This window comes from Thermobia domestica, chromosome 11 (assembly GCF_964235325.1).
Source record: "Thermobia domestica chromosome 11, izTheDome1.hap1.1, whole genome shotgun sequence".
NCBI classification, from domain to species: Eukaryota; Metazoa; Arthropoda; class Insecta; order Zygentoma; family Lepismatidae; genus Thermobia; species Thermobia domestica.
The window spans coordinates 236,378,308-236,395,076 of NC_137464.1; the positions used below are offsets into that span (position 1 = coordinate 236,378,308).

The 16,769-nt window shown below is 36.5% G+C and overlaps 1 protein-coding gene across 3 annotated transcripts in view; it reads right to left on the minus strand.

Moving 5' to 3' along the window:
* The window catches only part of Npl4 (nuclear protein localization 4), a 267,388-nt gene that overhangs the window by 107,902 nt on the left and 142,717 nt on the right, over positions 1–16,769 (minus strand). For all 3 annotated transcript variants that reach the window (XM_081731827.1, XM_081731829.1, XM_081731828.1), the window contains exon 9: positions 15,568–15,728. In XM_081731827.1, the coding sequence (XP_081587953.1) occupies positions 15,568–15,728 (161 nt within the window). The remainder of the gene's footprint in view (positions 1–15,567; positions 15,729–16,769) is intronic.

A 16,769-nucleotide genomic window follows, 5' to 3' on the forward strand; every position in this document is an offset into this window, starting at 1 on the left:
CGTTTTGGATTATTTTTAAAATGCCCCATGCTATTCTTTAGCTGGTAGCCTATGTTTGCAAAATCACGCCTTGTTTCCTTGTTTGAGACACGAGTTTGTGTTCGAGGAGGAGAAGGAGGGAATTATTTACAGCACAGGGGTGCACAATATATAAATACGGGCCTGCTTACACGAGTGAAGCATCAAGACATTTTTATTTAAGAGTATATATATACTACTACATTCCATACATCCTATTTCGCATACATATAATTTCCTACAATACTGCCAACTATCAGCGAAAATATTATGTTCAGTACCATTTTTTAAAATCCGTGTAACGTGGGTTCCTGTCACCACGGCATGGCGCGTCCACAGGTTGCGGATCGAGGAGAAGGCCTCTAGATATAGAGGTAGCTGCGAATATACTGAATAAGCAGTCGCGGACAGACGACTAGGAGTGGTCCTCCAGCTTGGGGGTTCGGGTAAGGCTAACACCCTCATCCTGTAAAAAAGGTACTTGTTCAGAAACATTCACAAAAGCCTCAGACAAGGACTGATAACTTGGCACGACATAAGCAAAAGAAAATGGACATGAGATTTGGAACATGGAATATTAGAAGTCTTTATAGGGCAGGCGCGTTAATATCTGTAACGAGTGAGTTAGAGAAATACAGAATGGACTTAGTAGGAGTTCAGGAAGTTAGGTGGGAAGGAAATGAATCTGAGAATTCCGGAAATTTTACGTTCTTTTACGGGGAAGGAAATAAAAACCACCAGTTAGGAACAGGGTTTTTCGTTCACAGACGAATATTACCAGCAATTAAACGGGTTGAATTTGTTACTGACAGACTTTCTTTTATTACTCTTAAGGGACGGTGGTGTGATATTATTGTTTTAAATGTACATGCTCCAACTGAAGATAAGGGTGACGATATAAAAGATAGTTTTTACGAAGAAGTGGAACGGATATTTGACCAACTCCCGCGATACCATATGAAGATTCTATTAGGGGATCTCAATGCGAAGGTAGGACGAGAGGATATTTTCAAACCGATTATAGGGAACGAAAGTTTGCATAAGGAAAGTAATGACAACGGTGTTAGACTCGTGAACTTTGCAACATCCAAAAACCTAATCGTGAAGAGTACAAAATTCGCACATCGCGACGTTCATAAATACACTTGGACATCACCAGACGGAAAAACACATAATCAAATTGATCACGTTTTAGTAGATAGAAGAAGACAATCTAGCATAATTGACGTCCGGTCGTTTAGAGGGGCTGATTGTGACACTGATCACTACCTGGTAGTAGCGATAATACGGGAGAGATTATCGTTGAATAAAGGTAATATTCAATGTCCGAAAACGGAGAGATTTAATTTAAAGAAATTAGAAGAGAGCCAGGTAAGAGAGGAATACCAGATTGAAGTTTCGAATAGATTCGCGGTTTTAGAAGACTCGGAGTGCACTAGTGTTGAGGATACTTGGATTGAAATTAGAGATAGCATTAAAAGTTCAGCAATAGAAAAATTGGGACACGCGGAAATACGTAGGAACAAACCATGGTTCGACCAAGAATGTATTAAACTAGCAGAGAAGAGAAAACAGGCAAAATTACGGTGGCTACAAAATCCGAATGAAACAACTACACAAAATTTCGCAGATATCAGGCGGGAAACTTCCAAAACTTCTAGAACAAAGAAACGGGATTTTTTGAAAGTTAAAATTAAGGAACTTGAAGATAATAGTAAAAATAAAAATATTCGGGACATGTATAAGGGGATCAGCGAATTTAAGAAAGGCTATCAACCTCGTGCTTATATATTAAAGAAATCTGACGGAACAGTTCTTACCGATACGGATAGCCTCTTAAATAGATGGAAAGATTTCTTTGACGATTTGCTGAACACGCAGCCAAAAACTAATGTGCGTGGAGAAAAGGAGATACACACCGCAGAACCGTATATTCCAGAACCCAAGCGAATAGAAGTGGAAGCCGCTATAAAGAAATTGAAGAAACACAAATCTCCGGGTGTAGATGAAATTCCGGCTGAGTTAATTTTAGCTGGAGGCGAAAAATTGTGGAACAAGATACACAAACTCATTCTCCTTATCTGGAACAAGGAAGAATTGCCACAAGAGTGGAAAGAATCAATCATTGTTCCAATTCACAAGAAAGGCGACAAAACTGACTGTAATAATTATCGAGGCATTTCTCTTCTGTTAACATCCTATAAATTCTTTCAAATATTCTATTAGCAACATTGACCCCATACGCAGATGAAATTATTGGAGATTATCAGTGCGGATTTAGACGAAATCGACCAACTATCGACCAAATATTTACCATTCGCCAAATACTCGAAAAAAAAAAGTGGGAATACAATACCCCAGTACATCAACTATTTATTGATTTTAGAAAGGCGTACGACTCGGTTAGGAGAGAAACATTATACAACGTTCTTACAGAACTTGGAATACCGAGAAAGCTAATTAGATTAATTAAGATATGTTTAAGTGAATCCCAAAGTAAAGTCCGGGTAGGAAAATTTTTGTCCACGAGCTTCCACGTCGAAAATGGCCTGAAACAAGGAGATGCGTTGTCGCCATTATTATTTAACTTTGTGCTGGAATACGCCATAAGGAAAATCAAAGATAGCAACCAGGGCCTAGAGTTGAACGGCATTCACCAGGTTATGGCATATGCTGATGATGTAAATTTAATAGGGGATGATAGGAGAACAGTAGAAATAAATGCAGAGATCTTATTAAACGCTTGCAGGGACATGGGTTTAGAAGTAAATGCAGAGAAAACTAAATACATGGAAGTGCGTCGGGACCGTAATACGGCAAATTGTGGAGGCGTTAAAATATTAAATAATGCTTTTGATAAAGTGGATACTTTCAAACATTTAGGATCAATATTAACAGACGAAAATCATATTCACGAAGAAATTAAATGTCGACTAAAAGCAGGGAATTCGTGTTACTATTCGGTTCAAAATCTCTTGTCGTCGCGAATTCTGTCGAGGAATTTGAAGCTTAAAATATATAAAACGATAATCATGCCTGTTGTTCTGTATGGTTGTGAAACATGGTCGCTTACTTTGAGGGAAGAACATAGACTGAAAGTATTTGAGAACAGGATCCTGAGAAGAATATTCGGACCCAAGAGGAACGAGAATGGGGAATGGCGGAAGCTTCATAACGAGGAACTACATAGTTTATACGGTTTACCCAACATTGTTAGGGTCGTCAAGTCTAGGAGGCTTAGGTGGGCAGGTCATGTAGCTAGAATGGAAGAAAGTAGAAACGCTTTCAAAGTCTTGACTGGTAGACCCATAGGAAAACGACCATTAGGAAGACCTAGGCGCAGATGGGAGGACAATATTAAGATGGATCTCGCAGAGATAGGAATACAGAGTAGAAACTGGATCCAGTTAGCTAAGGATAGAAGTCAGTGGAGAGCTTTTGTGAACGCGGCACTGAACCTCCGGGTTCCATAGGCCATAGAGTTAGTTAGTTTTTACCATTTTTCAAAATATCTAGAATAGCATGGCGTAAAGTGAGTAGTTTGAGTTTATTGAGAAGATTGCTGTTCAAGCGGTGGTATTAAGTACAATGGAATTGTACAGTTTAAGGTACATTTCAAGTGTAAATGGCAACTATTGACTTTTCATTGAATATCAGTAATTTCATAAATATAAAAGTGGAGTAAGACATCTCGGCGGCGGAGGGGGGACAAATCTCTATTGCCCCCCTCTTGCGGGCACACACGATAAGCAATTCAATAGCTCCAAATCAACGCGAAACATTGATACATACAAATAGTCCGCTTACGTGCATAGATAAATTCCAGGACTCTTTGTACAAGTCGAAATTAAGTCAAATTTCTCTAGTTTTACGTCCCATGATTATGCACCGAGGCTAAAGGAGACAATGATTACCATAATGAATGAAGATGGTGGGAGGAAACGAAAGAACTTCGAAGAAAACACGCACACGGTCACTGTCCGCTACAAATTCCAGATAGTGCGAGCTGGAATCTAACCAGGAATCCCTCACACCAGAGGTAAGCACTCTTCTACTATGCCACATGTCACAAATACGCATGAAAAACTACAAAACCAATACTATTTAATACAGCTGCAATGCAAAACGTCAATGCTTTATAAATAGGGTACATAACTTTATATCCTTACAGCAATGAAGTTAAAACTAATCAAAATCGATCAACAATATTAATTACCTAATTAGTTCATACCTCACTCAGCAGATAGCTCTAGAAATGACTGCTACTTTTAGATGCAAGTATCGTTTGTACATCAAGAATTTCTTACGTAAGTATGAACTTATGTATCACGTGAACTATCTGTATGATCATTAAAGAACATTATTTTCCTTTTTTTCTCTCTACTTCTCTCCTTCCCTATCTGATGAAACGTTTTAATGAAAGATCTCATAATGTATTTTCATCCCCTCCTCCTCCTCTTTTTTTTTTTTTTTTTTTTTTTTAAGTAATCTACAGATCTTAGGATATCTTGATCAATGTCGGCATGAAAGCATACCTTGGCTTGCTTTGCTTATATGTGAATTATTTTCCTGTGCAGATCTTTGCCTTCTCAGCCTGGTCTCATATGCCCTCAAAGTTGGAGTTTGCAATTACTTATTGAGCGAATGGAACACATTTACAATATTAATGATGATAATGATGTAATAATTCACCTATAATGTTCCTTTACTGCGTGTTTCTTTAGCCTATATTTCAATTGCTGTTGCGGTTAATTTTTGTCAGACCAGATCCTACACAGAACTTCACCTAGCTGTTGTAATTAATAGTGGTACGTTGTATTTTTTTTTAAATATTATTTTAGCGTTTTTATATGGGGCATCACAGCCTATCTTGTAGTTAAGAGCTCTCAACCTATTAATATATTAATATGTGAATACATTAAACCTTGTGATTTTTTTAAGGAGTATCTTTACTACAAGAAGGACTGCTAAAAAAAAGAAGAAAAAAAAGCGTTTAGTTATATATTAATCGGTTAAGAGTTCTTTATTAGAAGATAAATAACTGGTTGTAGATACCTCATATAAAGAACGCTAAAATAATATATACACTACTGTTAGTTGCACCAACTATGTGAAGATCTCCATATAAAAATAATTTGCGGAAGCCTCTCTCCCGACGAAACTTGACCGTTAAAGCAATTGAAATTTAGCCCAAGAAAGCAAGCAGTGAAGAAACATTATAGGTGAGTCATAAGATTATTATTATTATTATTATTGGAGTTTATATTAGTTAAATTATCGAGAAGAGAAAAAAATTACATGGAATAAATCTGCTAAACGTTAACTGACGGTAAAAGTTGAATAAATGGCATGTATACTTACCATATACGCCCATGCAATGTCTGCACACTTTAACCTAAGATTTCAACTAAAATTTAAAGATGCAGACATTTCATAGGTCTTTCAGTTCGTAAGTTTGATTACTGGTACTTGCACCGTGTCTGAGGGAAATGAAAGGTGTCTAAAAAGCAAACGAGAATATCGTAATTCTGTATTGGTATATATGGTACTTACCTACGCAGATTTGTGCTGTTTCTGTTGTGGTGATTGTTGGGAAATACTTCTATTTCATTAATAGTGAATAGTAGAAAAACAGAAAATCTAAAATGTTGAAATACTAGTGCGGACGTTACAAGGATCTTTCCTTCTGTAGTTTTCGAAGAAAGAAAGAAAGAAAAAAAAAAGCTGCAGATATTACATGGGTGTATACGGTAAATTAAAGATTAGATATCGCCAATCCTTCGGCTTGTTTGCAAGTTTCCTATATACTAGCGACATTTCTTGACGTCAGGTAAGACGCAGCGATGCTAGCGACAACTACTAGCGTGATTGTAAATTACGAGCATTACTGACGGACTAAGGCGTCTTGATTATAATAAGGGTCATCTAAAATCAACGAAGGACGAATTGTGTCTGCAATCAGACAACACTCGTTTAGTATTACTATTATGTGTTTACTACTTTCTGATAATTTATTTTCTACTTCCTTTTGAGGATTTCTTTCTTCCAACTATATATATATACACACACACACAGTTCGCATTAAAAAAAAAAAAAAAAAAAGTACGGTGACCTTTTCAAGCACACAATTATAGGCTGTGAAAATGGCGTGAGAACTGAAGCGAATTCGACGAGTAACAAAAAGAATAAATCATTATAGATTAGTAGGTGGTTTCGTTGCCTCAAGTCCAAGGTCATTTATGCCTGAAGCTACAATTTAGTGTTAATATATTGACGAAAGGAGCCTTTCATTAATATATATGAAACCACAAGCGTGAAAAGGTGTTCTCAATATATGGACACTGGATTGTTCCAGTACAGCAACTAGGTTGTGGTACAAATCATGAGGTCTGAGTGGTGAGCACCGACTTCAGGAGTGAGGCTGTTCTGGGAAGCGGACTGGGGTGGCGTTGTGTTAACGCATCGGTACAGTATACTGAAGATCCGAGGTTCGAGTCCTGATCCAGCCATTCACATTTTCACTCTTTAATAATTAATACCTTTCTGACCAGAGGATATACTTATTTGTTAAAATTAAAATAAGACGTAACACTTTCAATAACTTAACGTTATCTTCATCAGACGTTAATTAGAAGAAATATCTTCACAACATTAAAATGAAGATATTTCTGCTAGTTAACTTCTGATGAACATAATGTAATATTATTGAAACTGTAACGATTTTTTAAATTAATAAATAAGTATATACTTTGGTCAGAAAAGTATTAATTATTTAAGTAATAATTCCAGAGTGAAGATGGATGAAATTTCACTCTTGTGTGTTACGACATAATCGTTGATCTCACAATGAAACAACTAACCAGTAAAAGTATTCGCTAGTGCACGCTATAGCATACATACATCTTTAATTAAATAACAACTAGTCACTTTATGTATTAAAAATAAATCTTTATATAATGTCGGTTCCCTTTGGAACCTTTTTTACTAACGTTACCACTAGTCGCTCTTCTTTCCGGATGATCCTGTCTGTGTTCTTCAAATATTTAAGAAAAATTCTCTTCGGAGATGGAAAGAAGGGCGACTAGAGGTAGCGTTGCTAAGGAAAGTTCCCAGAGAGGGCCGAAATTGTATGGAAAAGAATTACTCATTTTATGGATACAAGGTATGTGTCTATTATTTAAGCAATGCAAAACCACACACAGGAATTCTATCACTCTATTTACAGGTTTCTGTAATTCCTGAATTTTTAAGCTTCCAAGCTTTTGACTCTCCCTTGGAGACTTGGTCACGGAGGTTAAAACAGGAAGAAAAAGAACAGAAACATCAAGGAATAAAAAAGAATGGACTTACCAAGGGAAGAGCTGTATTGTACGGAAACATGTCAAGTACGTCAGTAATCTCCAGATGAAAGATGATACAAACTGAAAATCTGGCGGAGTCAATTTGTACGCCTTTCTTGTTCCTTGTTGGAAGATTGCCTACTCATGTCATGCCAATGCAGTGAAAATTTTATAATTACCGCCTTCCATTCGACAGTCAGCCATCCCTTATCTAAATTTAATTTCTTTTTTTTTTTAATAAATAAATAAATACATTTTCAGCCAGAATAAAAAAAAAAAAAATAAAAAAAAACCTCTCATTTCTAGTTTCAAGTAAATTTTTTGAATCTTCTACCTTGTGTTGCAGCTTGACAATAAAAATAACATGAGTTGGCAACCTTCTAACAAGGAACAAAAAAAGCGCACAAATTGACTCAGCCATATTTCAGTTTGCATCATCTTCATCTGGAGATTACTGATGTATTTGACAACGTGTTTCTGTATAACACAGCTCTTTCCTTGGTAAGCCCGTTCCATTTTATTCCTTGATGTCTCTTTTCTTTCTCTTCCTGTTTTTAATCTCAGTGACGAAAACTCCAGGGGAGAGTCGAAAACCTGGAAGTTTAAGGAAAATTAAGAACTGTCACCGTCCTACAGCTCATTTTTGCGATTTAGGAGAAACATTGAGAAAATAGATTTATTCTGAACTTTATTAACCAACCCTCGTATAGATCCAAATGTTCTAGAAACTCTCTTCTCATCGCTTTGGAATGTCTTTTCATCTGTGTTGGTAGACTTCCGTTAGATTTCGTAACCAAATATGGACATAAGACGCAGAGACCATGATTTCCTTTGTGAACGCTTTCAGTCCCGAAAGGAACGGGAAAGTCGCAAAAACACTTTACTTCTTGTCATTGCTCGACGCTGATTTGATTGTTTAAAACGGCCGCACTTCTTCAGCCAAAGAGTGTGAACTTGTTATCATACGTCATCATTGAGGGCTCAACCTCGAGGACATATACGCTATAGTAAGTTGGAAAAAGCAGGCAGTTGCCCCGTGTATGGTCGACGAGGAACCCGTCGACGCCGCTCCGCGTGTAAGCGCGCCTTTTCTTTATAGTCAGCACTCAAGCTGTTTTGCTACTAAGCGGTGACATGTACAAAGTTTGATATATACATGAAAGTGATAGTGTATATCTTCACAGTGATTTTATATAAGTGTACTTGTTTGACGGTACGTATATAACGACCCTATAGAACAGAATTCATGATTTATATTTGGTAATCCTCATTGAAAAAGCAGCGACAAAAAATTAACCTTGGGACTTCAGCTCCAGAAGCAGCGTATATCTTCAAATGTGGAACGACGAGGAAGTGACTTCAACAGGCTAGCCAAAGAAACACGTGAGTTTACTGATATCTTAGCCACTAACGTCGTTTATTACTAAAACCAAGCCACCATTGTGTCGATAGTGTTAAATTGTTAATGGTGAATGTATTACAAATACAAAGGCATGTAATGTTTGTGCTCTTATAGTAACATTATATTTCTTTTATCGAAAAACAACTTTATCCTTTGTTACATGTTTAATACTTAATTTTCTTTGTACGTGTAGCTAAACAACACTTTTTACGTTGCTTACACTTTCATCTACCATATTCCCAGTTATCGTAGGTGGACATGTAGGCATGGGCAAGTGATCGTATACGTCATGGTGTGACTGGGAATCACAATTAAGAAAAAGGGGATATATGAGAAATAAAAGTTGTTCCGAACCACGACGTAAATAGCGATTACAGAACCTGCAAGTAGAAAGATCTATTATTTAATTACCTATAAAAGTATTTACTTAATACTTAGGCGCCATGTGCATATACATAATACATGCTTTAGTGAAAGCTGTTGGCTCCGGCGTAAAACATCTGATTTTGAGGCTGGACGCTTAAAATGTTGAAGATAGAAATATACGTATTTTTAATCAAGTTATTATTAAAGTCAATGAAAATATTAATTCCGTTCATTGCGTCACTAAGAGTTTTCCTGCACAGTTTCGGCCAGTTAGGCTGTGGACTTGTTCACCAGGAGAACATACATGAACACTCACAAGATTGAATCAATTTCTAAGCACATTTTGCATTTTTCTTGCAAAGATCCAAAAATATTTGGTGAGTACCCCCAAAAAAAATCATCATCTGTCTATAGTTTGATCTGAGAACAAGCAACAGAAGAATTTTAGTAATGATTAAAAACACGAAAAAAAAAAAAAAATCGAAAAGATTGCGATCTTGGCCAATAATTACTTTTTGGTACAATCCGCGGCAAAAAAACCTGCAACATGAGCATATAAGTTTATTGTGAAATGACGAAGTCTTTTGCTCCAAAATAAGTGTGCACGGGAGGAGGCCGAGGTTTATCCTGGCGTGATTAGTTCCACTTAAACGTTATGTTCATTCCCTGTGCTGTTGGGCGTAGTTCCATAATAAACTTACATCCTCATGTTGCAGGTTTTTTTGCCGCGGATTGTACAATAATTACAAAATTTTCGAACGGCCTCTAAAATCGAGTTTCATTATTTTTTACGGAATAAGCACATCATACTGAGTTAAGTGATAGTTCAGGTTTGCCTACACTATATGTAGTTCTCTAGATATAAGACGTACAAGAAAATGTTTGATTGAATGAAATATCGTCGCTGCGCCTCGAAGAACCGCTGTGTGACATTTTTGTCGAAAATGAGTTATGTCTTGCAAATAAACCAGAAAGCTGTTAGGCAGCGTCCCTTACAATGTCATAAGTTAATATTAAATTGTTTCGCCCCAACAATGAAAAATTATAGATTGAAATTTTAAGTTTCTGTTCTCATCACGTACGCATTGATTAATGTATACAAATCCTCTATGTCCTTATAAAGGCGCAAAAGACGCTACGTAAACACAAAAATAGTAATATAATACTGTTGAAGCAAGCTACAACAATGTCCAGTGCATAATATATGCAGAATCAATTTTATTATATTTTCAGGTGTTACTGTGTATTTGGTAAAATTTTAAGAGTTCGGAATGTTTTTTTGCTTCTCCTGGAAAGTTAAAACGGTTCTTCGAGTGGCAGCGACGATATATTGGATTTTTTGGATCAGGGGACATAAAATTTTTGAACGGCCCCTAAATCGAGTTTTCGTACTTTTTACGGCATAAGTACATCATACTGAGTTAAGTGATAGTTTGATTTGGCTACACTATATGTAGTTCTTCAGATATAAGGCCTACAAGAAAAGTTTTCCCTGAAATATATTGGATCTTTTGGTCCAACAAAAACGACAAGAGAGTGTTTTCAAATAGTGCAGCGGTCAGAACAACGTGTAAACGTCAACTGTCAAAGGATCTCAGTTTTAGTGGATTCTAATGGTTACATTCTCAACAGTTTATTATAACACTAAATATAGATGTGTCGCATTATGCCACTATTTCAATATTGCGTTGCCGCACTACATAATTTTGCTCCTTTCAGCAGTAAACGTACATGGTCCAGAGCTGCAGTTCCCGTTTTATTCCAAAGTCGCATATCCTAAAAATAACGGATAATGTTTGTTCAACACACTTCTTTCAAAAGTTTCTTATTAGAAGTACGTTAGATTAACGAAGGAAGGAAACGTAACAACAGCAGATCGTTGAAAAATTTGATTCGTTAGAGCTTTACTGGTGGTAAAGATTTAGCTTTCAGATTATGTACGAAGTTGACGTTATCTGCACTTACAATGTTTTCACTCTTAATGAATATAGTACAGTATACCCCAGACAGATAAAGAATGATACGAATAAAATACACTTCATACTTTCAAAGATAAAATCTTTAACTATCAATCCCATAAAGGCATTTACATGATTCCGAACCATAAAATGTTTTTATACTTCTAAACTACGTGCATAAGAACAGGAAGTCTTATACAACAACTATGTCCACCCGTCTATCAGATTTAGTGTCTCAAAATTAAGTTTCTCTTTCTCCCTTAATTCTCCACTGGAACCGGAAGTGGTAGAGATAAACCATGTCCGGTTTCAACGTTGATCACTACAGAGAAAAAAAAAACGGTAAGAAAAAGCAGATTCTTAAAATGGACTCACCATCCAAAAATTGGTTTCATTTCTACCCTCCTTTCTCACTTTCTCACTATAGTTGTAAAAATTACTAGCTCTTTCGCCGAACAAAACAACGTTATTTAAAAATATTAATATTATTATTATTTATTTATGTATAACTAGCGTCAATTACTCTCTTCGCTGGCTTAAAATAAGAAAAATATCAGTAATATGTTCCGTTAGTCAGTCACTTTTTACTGTTACTCAAACGCTCTCTGATATCGGTCATTTTCGATTATCTTCCATGTTGCGAGGCTGAATTTGGATTTAAATGGCACCGGGTGTGTCACTATTCATCATCCATTCATCCCAGCGACCCCAAAAACTATGGATTCAACACTAATATCGTTCATTTATTTTCAATCATTTTTATACATCTCCTCCGTCCCCTCTCTGAAGTTGCACCGTCAAAGTGAGTGAAACGATAAAACACCATCCCAGGCCGTCGTCAGGTGGTTCAAAAGTTATTGAGTCACAAACACAGTCACTTTTATTTTTATTTATATAGATGGATGGATTTATTATTACTTTTAATAAACGTTGCTTTCTTCAGTTTATATATATATATATATATATATATATATATATATATATATATATATATATACCGGGTGATGCAATAAGAACGTACCAGGCCTATATCGCCGCTAATACTGCAAACGACGGGTGTAGAGCCTTCAAACAAAAAATTGCATTACCAAATCGTATATGTAGAATGCAATAAAATAGTAGCGAGACCAGTGGCATCTCGTGAATACCTCCAACGGGGAGCAACTTCAAAATTTGCAATGGAAAGTGGTTTAATTGTTGGAATCGTTCGAAAGGACATTAAATGTCATGCAACTTTTAGAGGACAAACTTATATCCTTTCCCATTTAGCCGCTAGAGGCGTTGTTGCAGACTTGTATCTGACTACCCGTAGCAGCCTTTATCGCAGCTAATAGTGCACATAGAGCCGTCAAAGAAACAATTAAACTACCAAATCGTAGTGTAGAATGCAATAAAAATAGTAGCGACACCAGTGGCGTATCGTGAATATCTCCAACGGGGATCATCTGCAAAATTGGACACGGAAACAGGGGTGGGTTGTGCCTCCATTGAAACAAGCGCACAATGGGAGAAACGTCGAGAAGAAACACCCTCGCACCATCTGACTTTCACCTAGTAATGCGACCGTGTTGCTGCCAGCGGGGAAGAAATATGCCAACGTGTTTTCTCTCGACGTTTCTCCCATTGTGCGCTTGTTTCAATGGGGGCACAACCAACCCCTGTTTCCATGTCAAATTTTGCAGATGACCGCTTTTGGAGATATTCACGATACGCCACTGCTCTCGCTACTATTTTTATTGCATTCTACACATACAATTTGGTAGTTCAATTGTTTCTTTGACAGCTCTACGTGCAGTATTAGCTGCGGTATAGGCCTGGTACGTTCTTATTGAATCACCCGGTATATATATAAAGTTATTCAAGGTAGGAACGCTAGTATGAATCAGTTAGTTACACCTTTCGCTTTGAAATATTTACTCCCATAGTACTTAAAGGTAATAGGAGGAAAGTGACATTTTACTTTTTTTTTAAATATGGATTCAGGATATCACGAACAGATTTCATAGTAGGTCTTATTCTTCTATTGAAAGGAAAGTAGTAAAATCTAATACAATTCCAGTTTGATTATTGATTACTACGGAGCAAAAGTTCAAGAGACAGCGTGAAACTGTTTTACAGATCATCTCAAGACGAGGTTCCATTTCTAACTTTATCCCTCTTTTGCAGGCTTCCTCAACGTATTTCACATCCCGACCCTCTTTTCTTACATTCTCTTGCCAGCGACTTCTGTAAGTAATTCCCTATTTATAATACAGTTTTTCATTACTGATGTTTTATCGCTCGTAAGGCCTAGTGACTCAGATTTCACAATATCCTCCAACCTGAATATGCAGTTTTTGTTGTATTTGTATTTTTCTTGTGTTCATTATGCAGTTTTTCACTAGTTTCATTCCTCTTTTATTCTAATTGATTTTTTTTTTGGGGGGGGGGGATAAGTCTTTATTTGTTTAATATTCTTTGCTATATTTGACAATAAGTACTGAAGTAAAATACTTCTATCAAAATAAGAAATTTTATATGCAGGGTGTCTCAAAAATCCGCTGACATAGGGTAACTGTTATTATCAGAGTTACAACAAAATGTAAGAGGAAAAACCATCTTCAAATATGATGTGTTCAATCTAAAGTGAAGGTTTTTTTAAAAAAAAAAATCGGACGAGCTATTTGGGCTCTACACTATTTATTTCCCCAATGTTAAACAAAAATGCAACGTTGCCATTTACCTGGACTCACAATATAAAGTGAAGGGGGCAAGTTTGAAATGACGGCTGACTATCGACACGTCAGCGTAAAAGTCAGTAACTTCATTCACTTATGTTGTGGGACTTATGCTGTACCCTATGTCACGGGACTTTTGAGACATCCTGTATCCAAAAGTAATGATAAAAAATAAAACCACAGTTTTCTGGCACCAAAGCAAGAAAAAAGTTTACATGACATATAGTCTGGAAGTGGACAAGGGCGGAGCTAGACAGCTTCGAATGTGTGTGTGGGGGGGGGGGGGGGAAGAATTTCACACCTGCCAGCGGAATAATGAAAGGAGGTAGGAAGTGGGTTTATAAATATATAAAAATCATACTGACTTGATGTTAAACGTATGTTACATACCTGCGCCGGAGATTCTCCATACGTCATTTTGAGATTCAACGAATGTCTAATGGCACGGGTATTGAAACGGTGCAGTAAAGATGAAAACCATACAGAAAAAAAGTTGTTATCCATGACACGATTGCACGCACGTACAATAGGAGTGAAAGCAAAGATCACTTAGCATGGCTGCATAATCTCAGGGGGCAATGGAAAGTGGTATACTAGTTATAAACTTGCAGAGAGAAGGTAGAAATAAGAACAAGTATAACTACTCGTATAATGTAATGAAATAACAGGCAGAATACACAACGACGTACTGTATTTGTAACACAATATCTTATACAGAGTAGCACTACAAACTAGTAGGTCATACGTACTAACAATAAACGCACCTACAGAAGACGTTCAAAGTGCTCTCCTCCCACATCTATGTAACGTGCTAATCGTGAGTTTCGAATGCATTCCATCACTCCCGGTGTGTTGCGAAACTGTTCACACGCATTTTCAATGAGGTTTTTTAAGTCGGCAAGTTCCTTTCCCCCCATATTCGAATCTGTCTAGCTCCGCCCCTGTCCACTTCTGGACTATATGTCATATAAACTTTTTTCTTGTCTTGGTGCCAGAAATCAGTGATTTTATTTTTTACCATTACTTTTGAGATACCCTCTATATATATAATTTCCGCTACTAGATCCTAAATACATTTCTTTTTCACCTCCCTTCGCTATCTCCATGTATTTTTCCCTGAGCCCCCTTGGGGTCATCATCTTGGAAGTCAAGCACAGTTTTACAATGTAAAGCGAAATCCACTTGTTTTCCTTTCTTTCTTTTTCATAATACCATATTCTCGCATCTATCATTCTCCTGCCTAGGTTTTTTTCTTTTTTTTTTTTTTAAGGAAAATATCTTCTGTATAATCCGTATTTTTCAATTGCCGTAATGAGTATCCGTCTTAGAGGTAGGAATAAGCTAAATACTTAATGGCTAGTTGAACAGTGACGCACAACTTGACGTATTTTATAGAATTATCACATAGGTAGCGCTAGTGTAACCAACTTCAGAGTAAATAATACTAGTTGACAAGTCATTTCGGAACACTGGAATCAACGATCTATTCTGGAAAACTTAACTCTTCTAATACTTTGGAAAGCATGTTTATAAAATATGAATTCTTAAAAAATGAGATCAGAACACTATTTAATTAATAACTAGGTAGAAGTTTCAATTTCTTTTTTGAGAAGGGTGATGAAGAATCTACGTTCTGGGATATGTCGGTGAGCTCAATTTTTTTAACTACTGGCACAGTTGACTAACACCTTTACTTTACGAGAGTTTTGTCATTAAATAAATTAACTGAATATGATTAGTAAATCGAATAAAAATTTTCCACTTACCTTATAGTAGACATCAGGAACGTACTGCTTATCAGAGGAACCCCGTACGTAACCTAGCTCAGGGGCATCTAAGGTAGGCACCAGACAATCATCTCGAACAAGGGCCATACACTGGTTGGATACTTGGTAACCTTCCATATGGACTTGATTGCTCGCATCACCTATGAAGAGTACAATTAAGTGTTCTATATAGTCTGAATAATGTTAACTTTATTGAGATACATTCTACGTAGAGAACAGAATGCTAAATGAATAACATCCCTGATAATCCTCAGGTAACAATCTTGGTAATCTGAAGTTACTTTAGCGTATGAATGAAAGAAGTGCGAGTAATATAGCAATTTATGAACCACAAAGATACAGCAAAAGAAGTAAATTCATATTTACAATCAAAATTGGCAGCGGGGATCGCCAACAACACAGAAGTGTTATGACCTCACTAAAGAGATTACGATAAATCCCTGGTTGGGGCCACCATACGTCAGTATTTATGCGAACATATCCACATTTCAAGAGTAAAAATTTTCGTCTGATCCCAAATACTCTGGTTTGTCTGAAGTTTTTAGGCTCAAATCTAAGATTTTTCTAATGTAGTATATCGAATTGGTAACAGTGTTCAACCAGTAACGTAGAGAGTTGACTATCTTGCCGTGACATTTGCTCTAATAGCGCATAATATCGGCTTCTTTTCCTGTTCCTTTAGTATCTATGCTTCCGGTTCTTTCTCCCGAGCTTTCCTATGATAGTGTTTTGTGAACATATTGTCATATTACATGATTAAATCAAGTCTTGGGGGAGCTTAACTTGGGACATTTTAAAGATGCCTTTCTAGGTTTAATTCTATTTCGAAGTTACTGCTATTCAGACTACTTAAAATAACAATGATTATGGTAATTTCGGTTTAAGCTGTGTTAGCGCTTCTTATAACATTCAGAACTTGCTCAAGTTTTAACTTTTATTTTCGCAAAAGTAAAAAGAATTTCAACGTTCCACCTATCCAATGTATACCCAAAAAGTAAAAGTAAGCAGGATACTTTGAACATGAAAAAAGTACCGAGCCATTCACCAAACAACATGCATCTGCAATGGGATAAGATTCAGAATGGGATAAGAAACTATGGTAGGTACTCATCCACGTTTCAATATTTTTCTCTTCTTGTTAATTTCAGTAGCCCAAGAACTGCTACCATCTACAGAGCAGT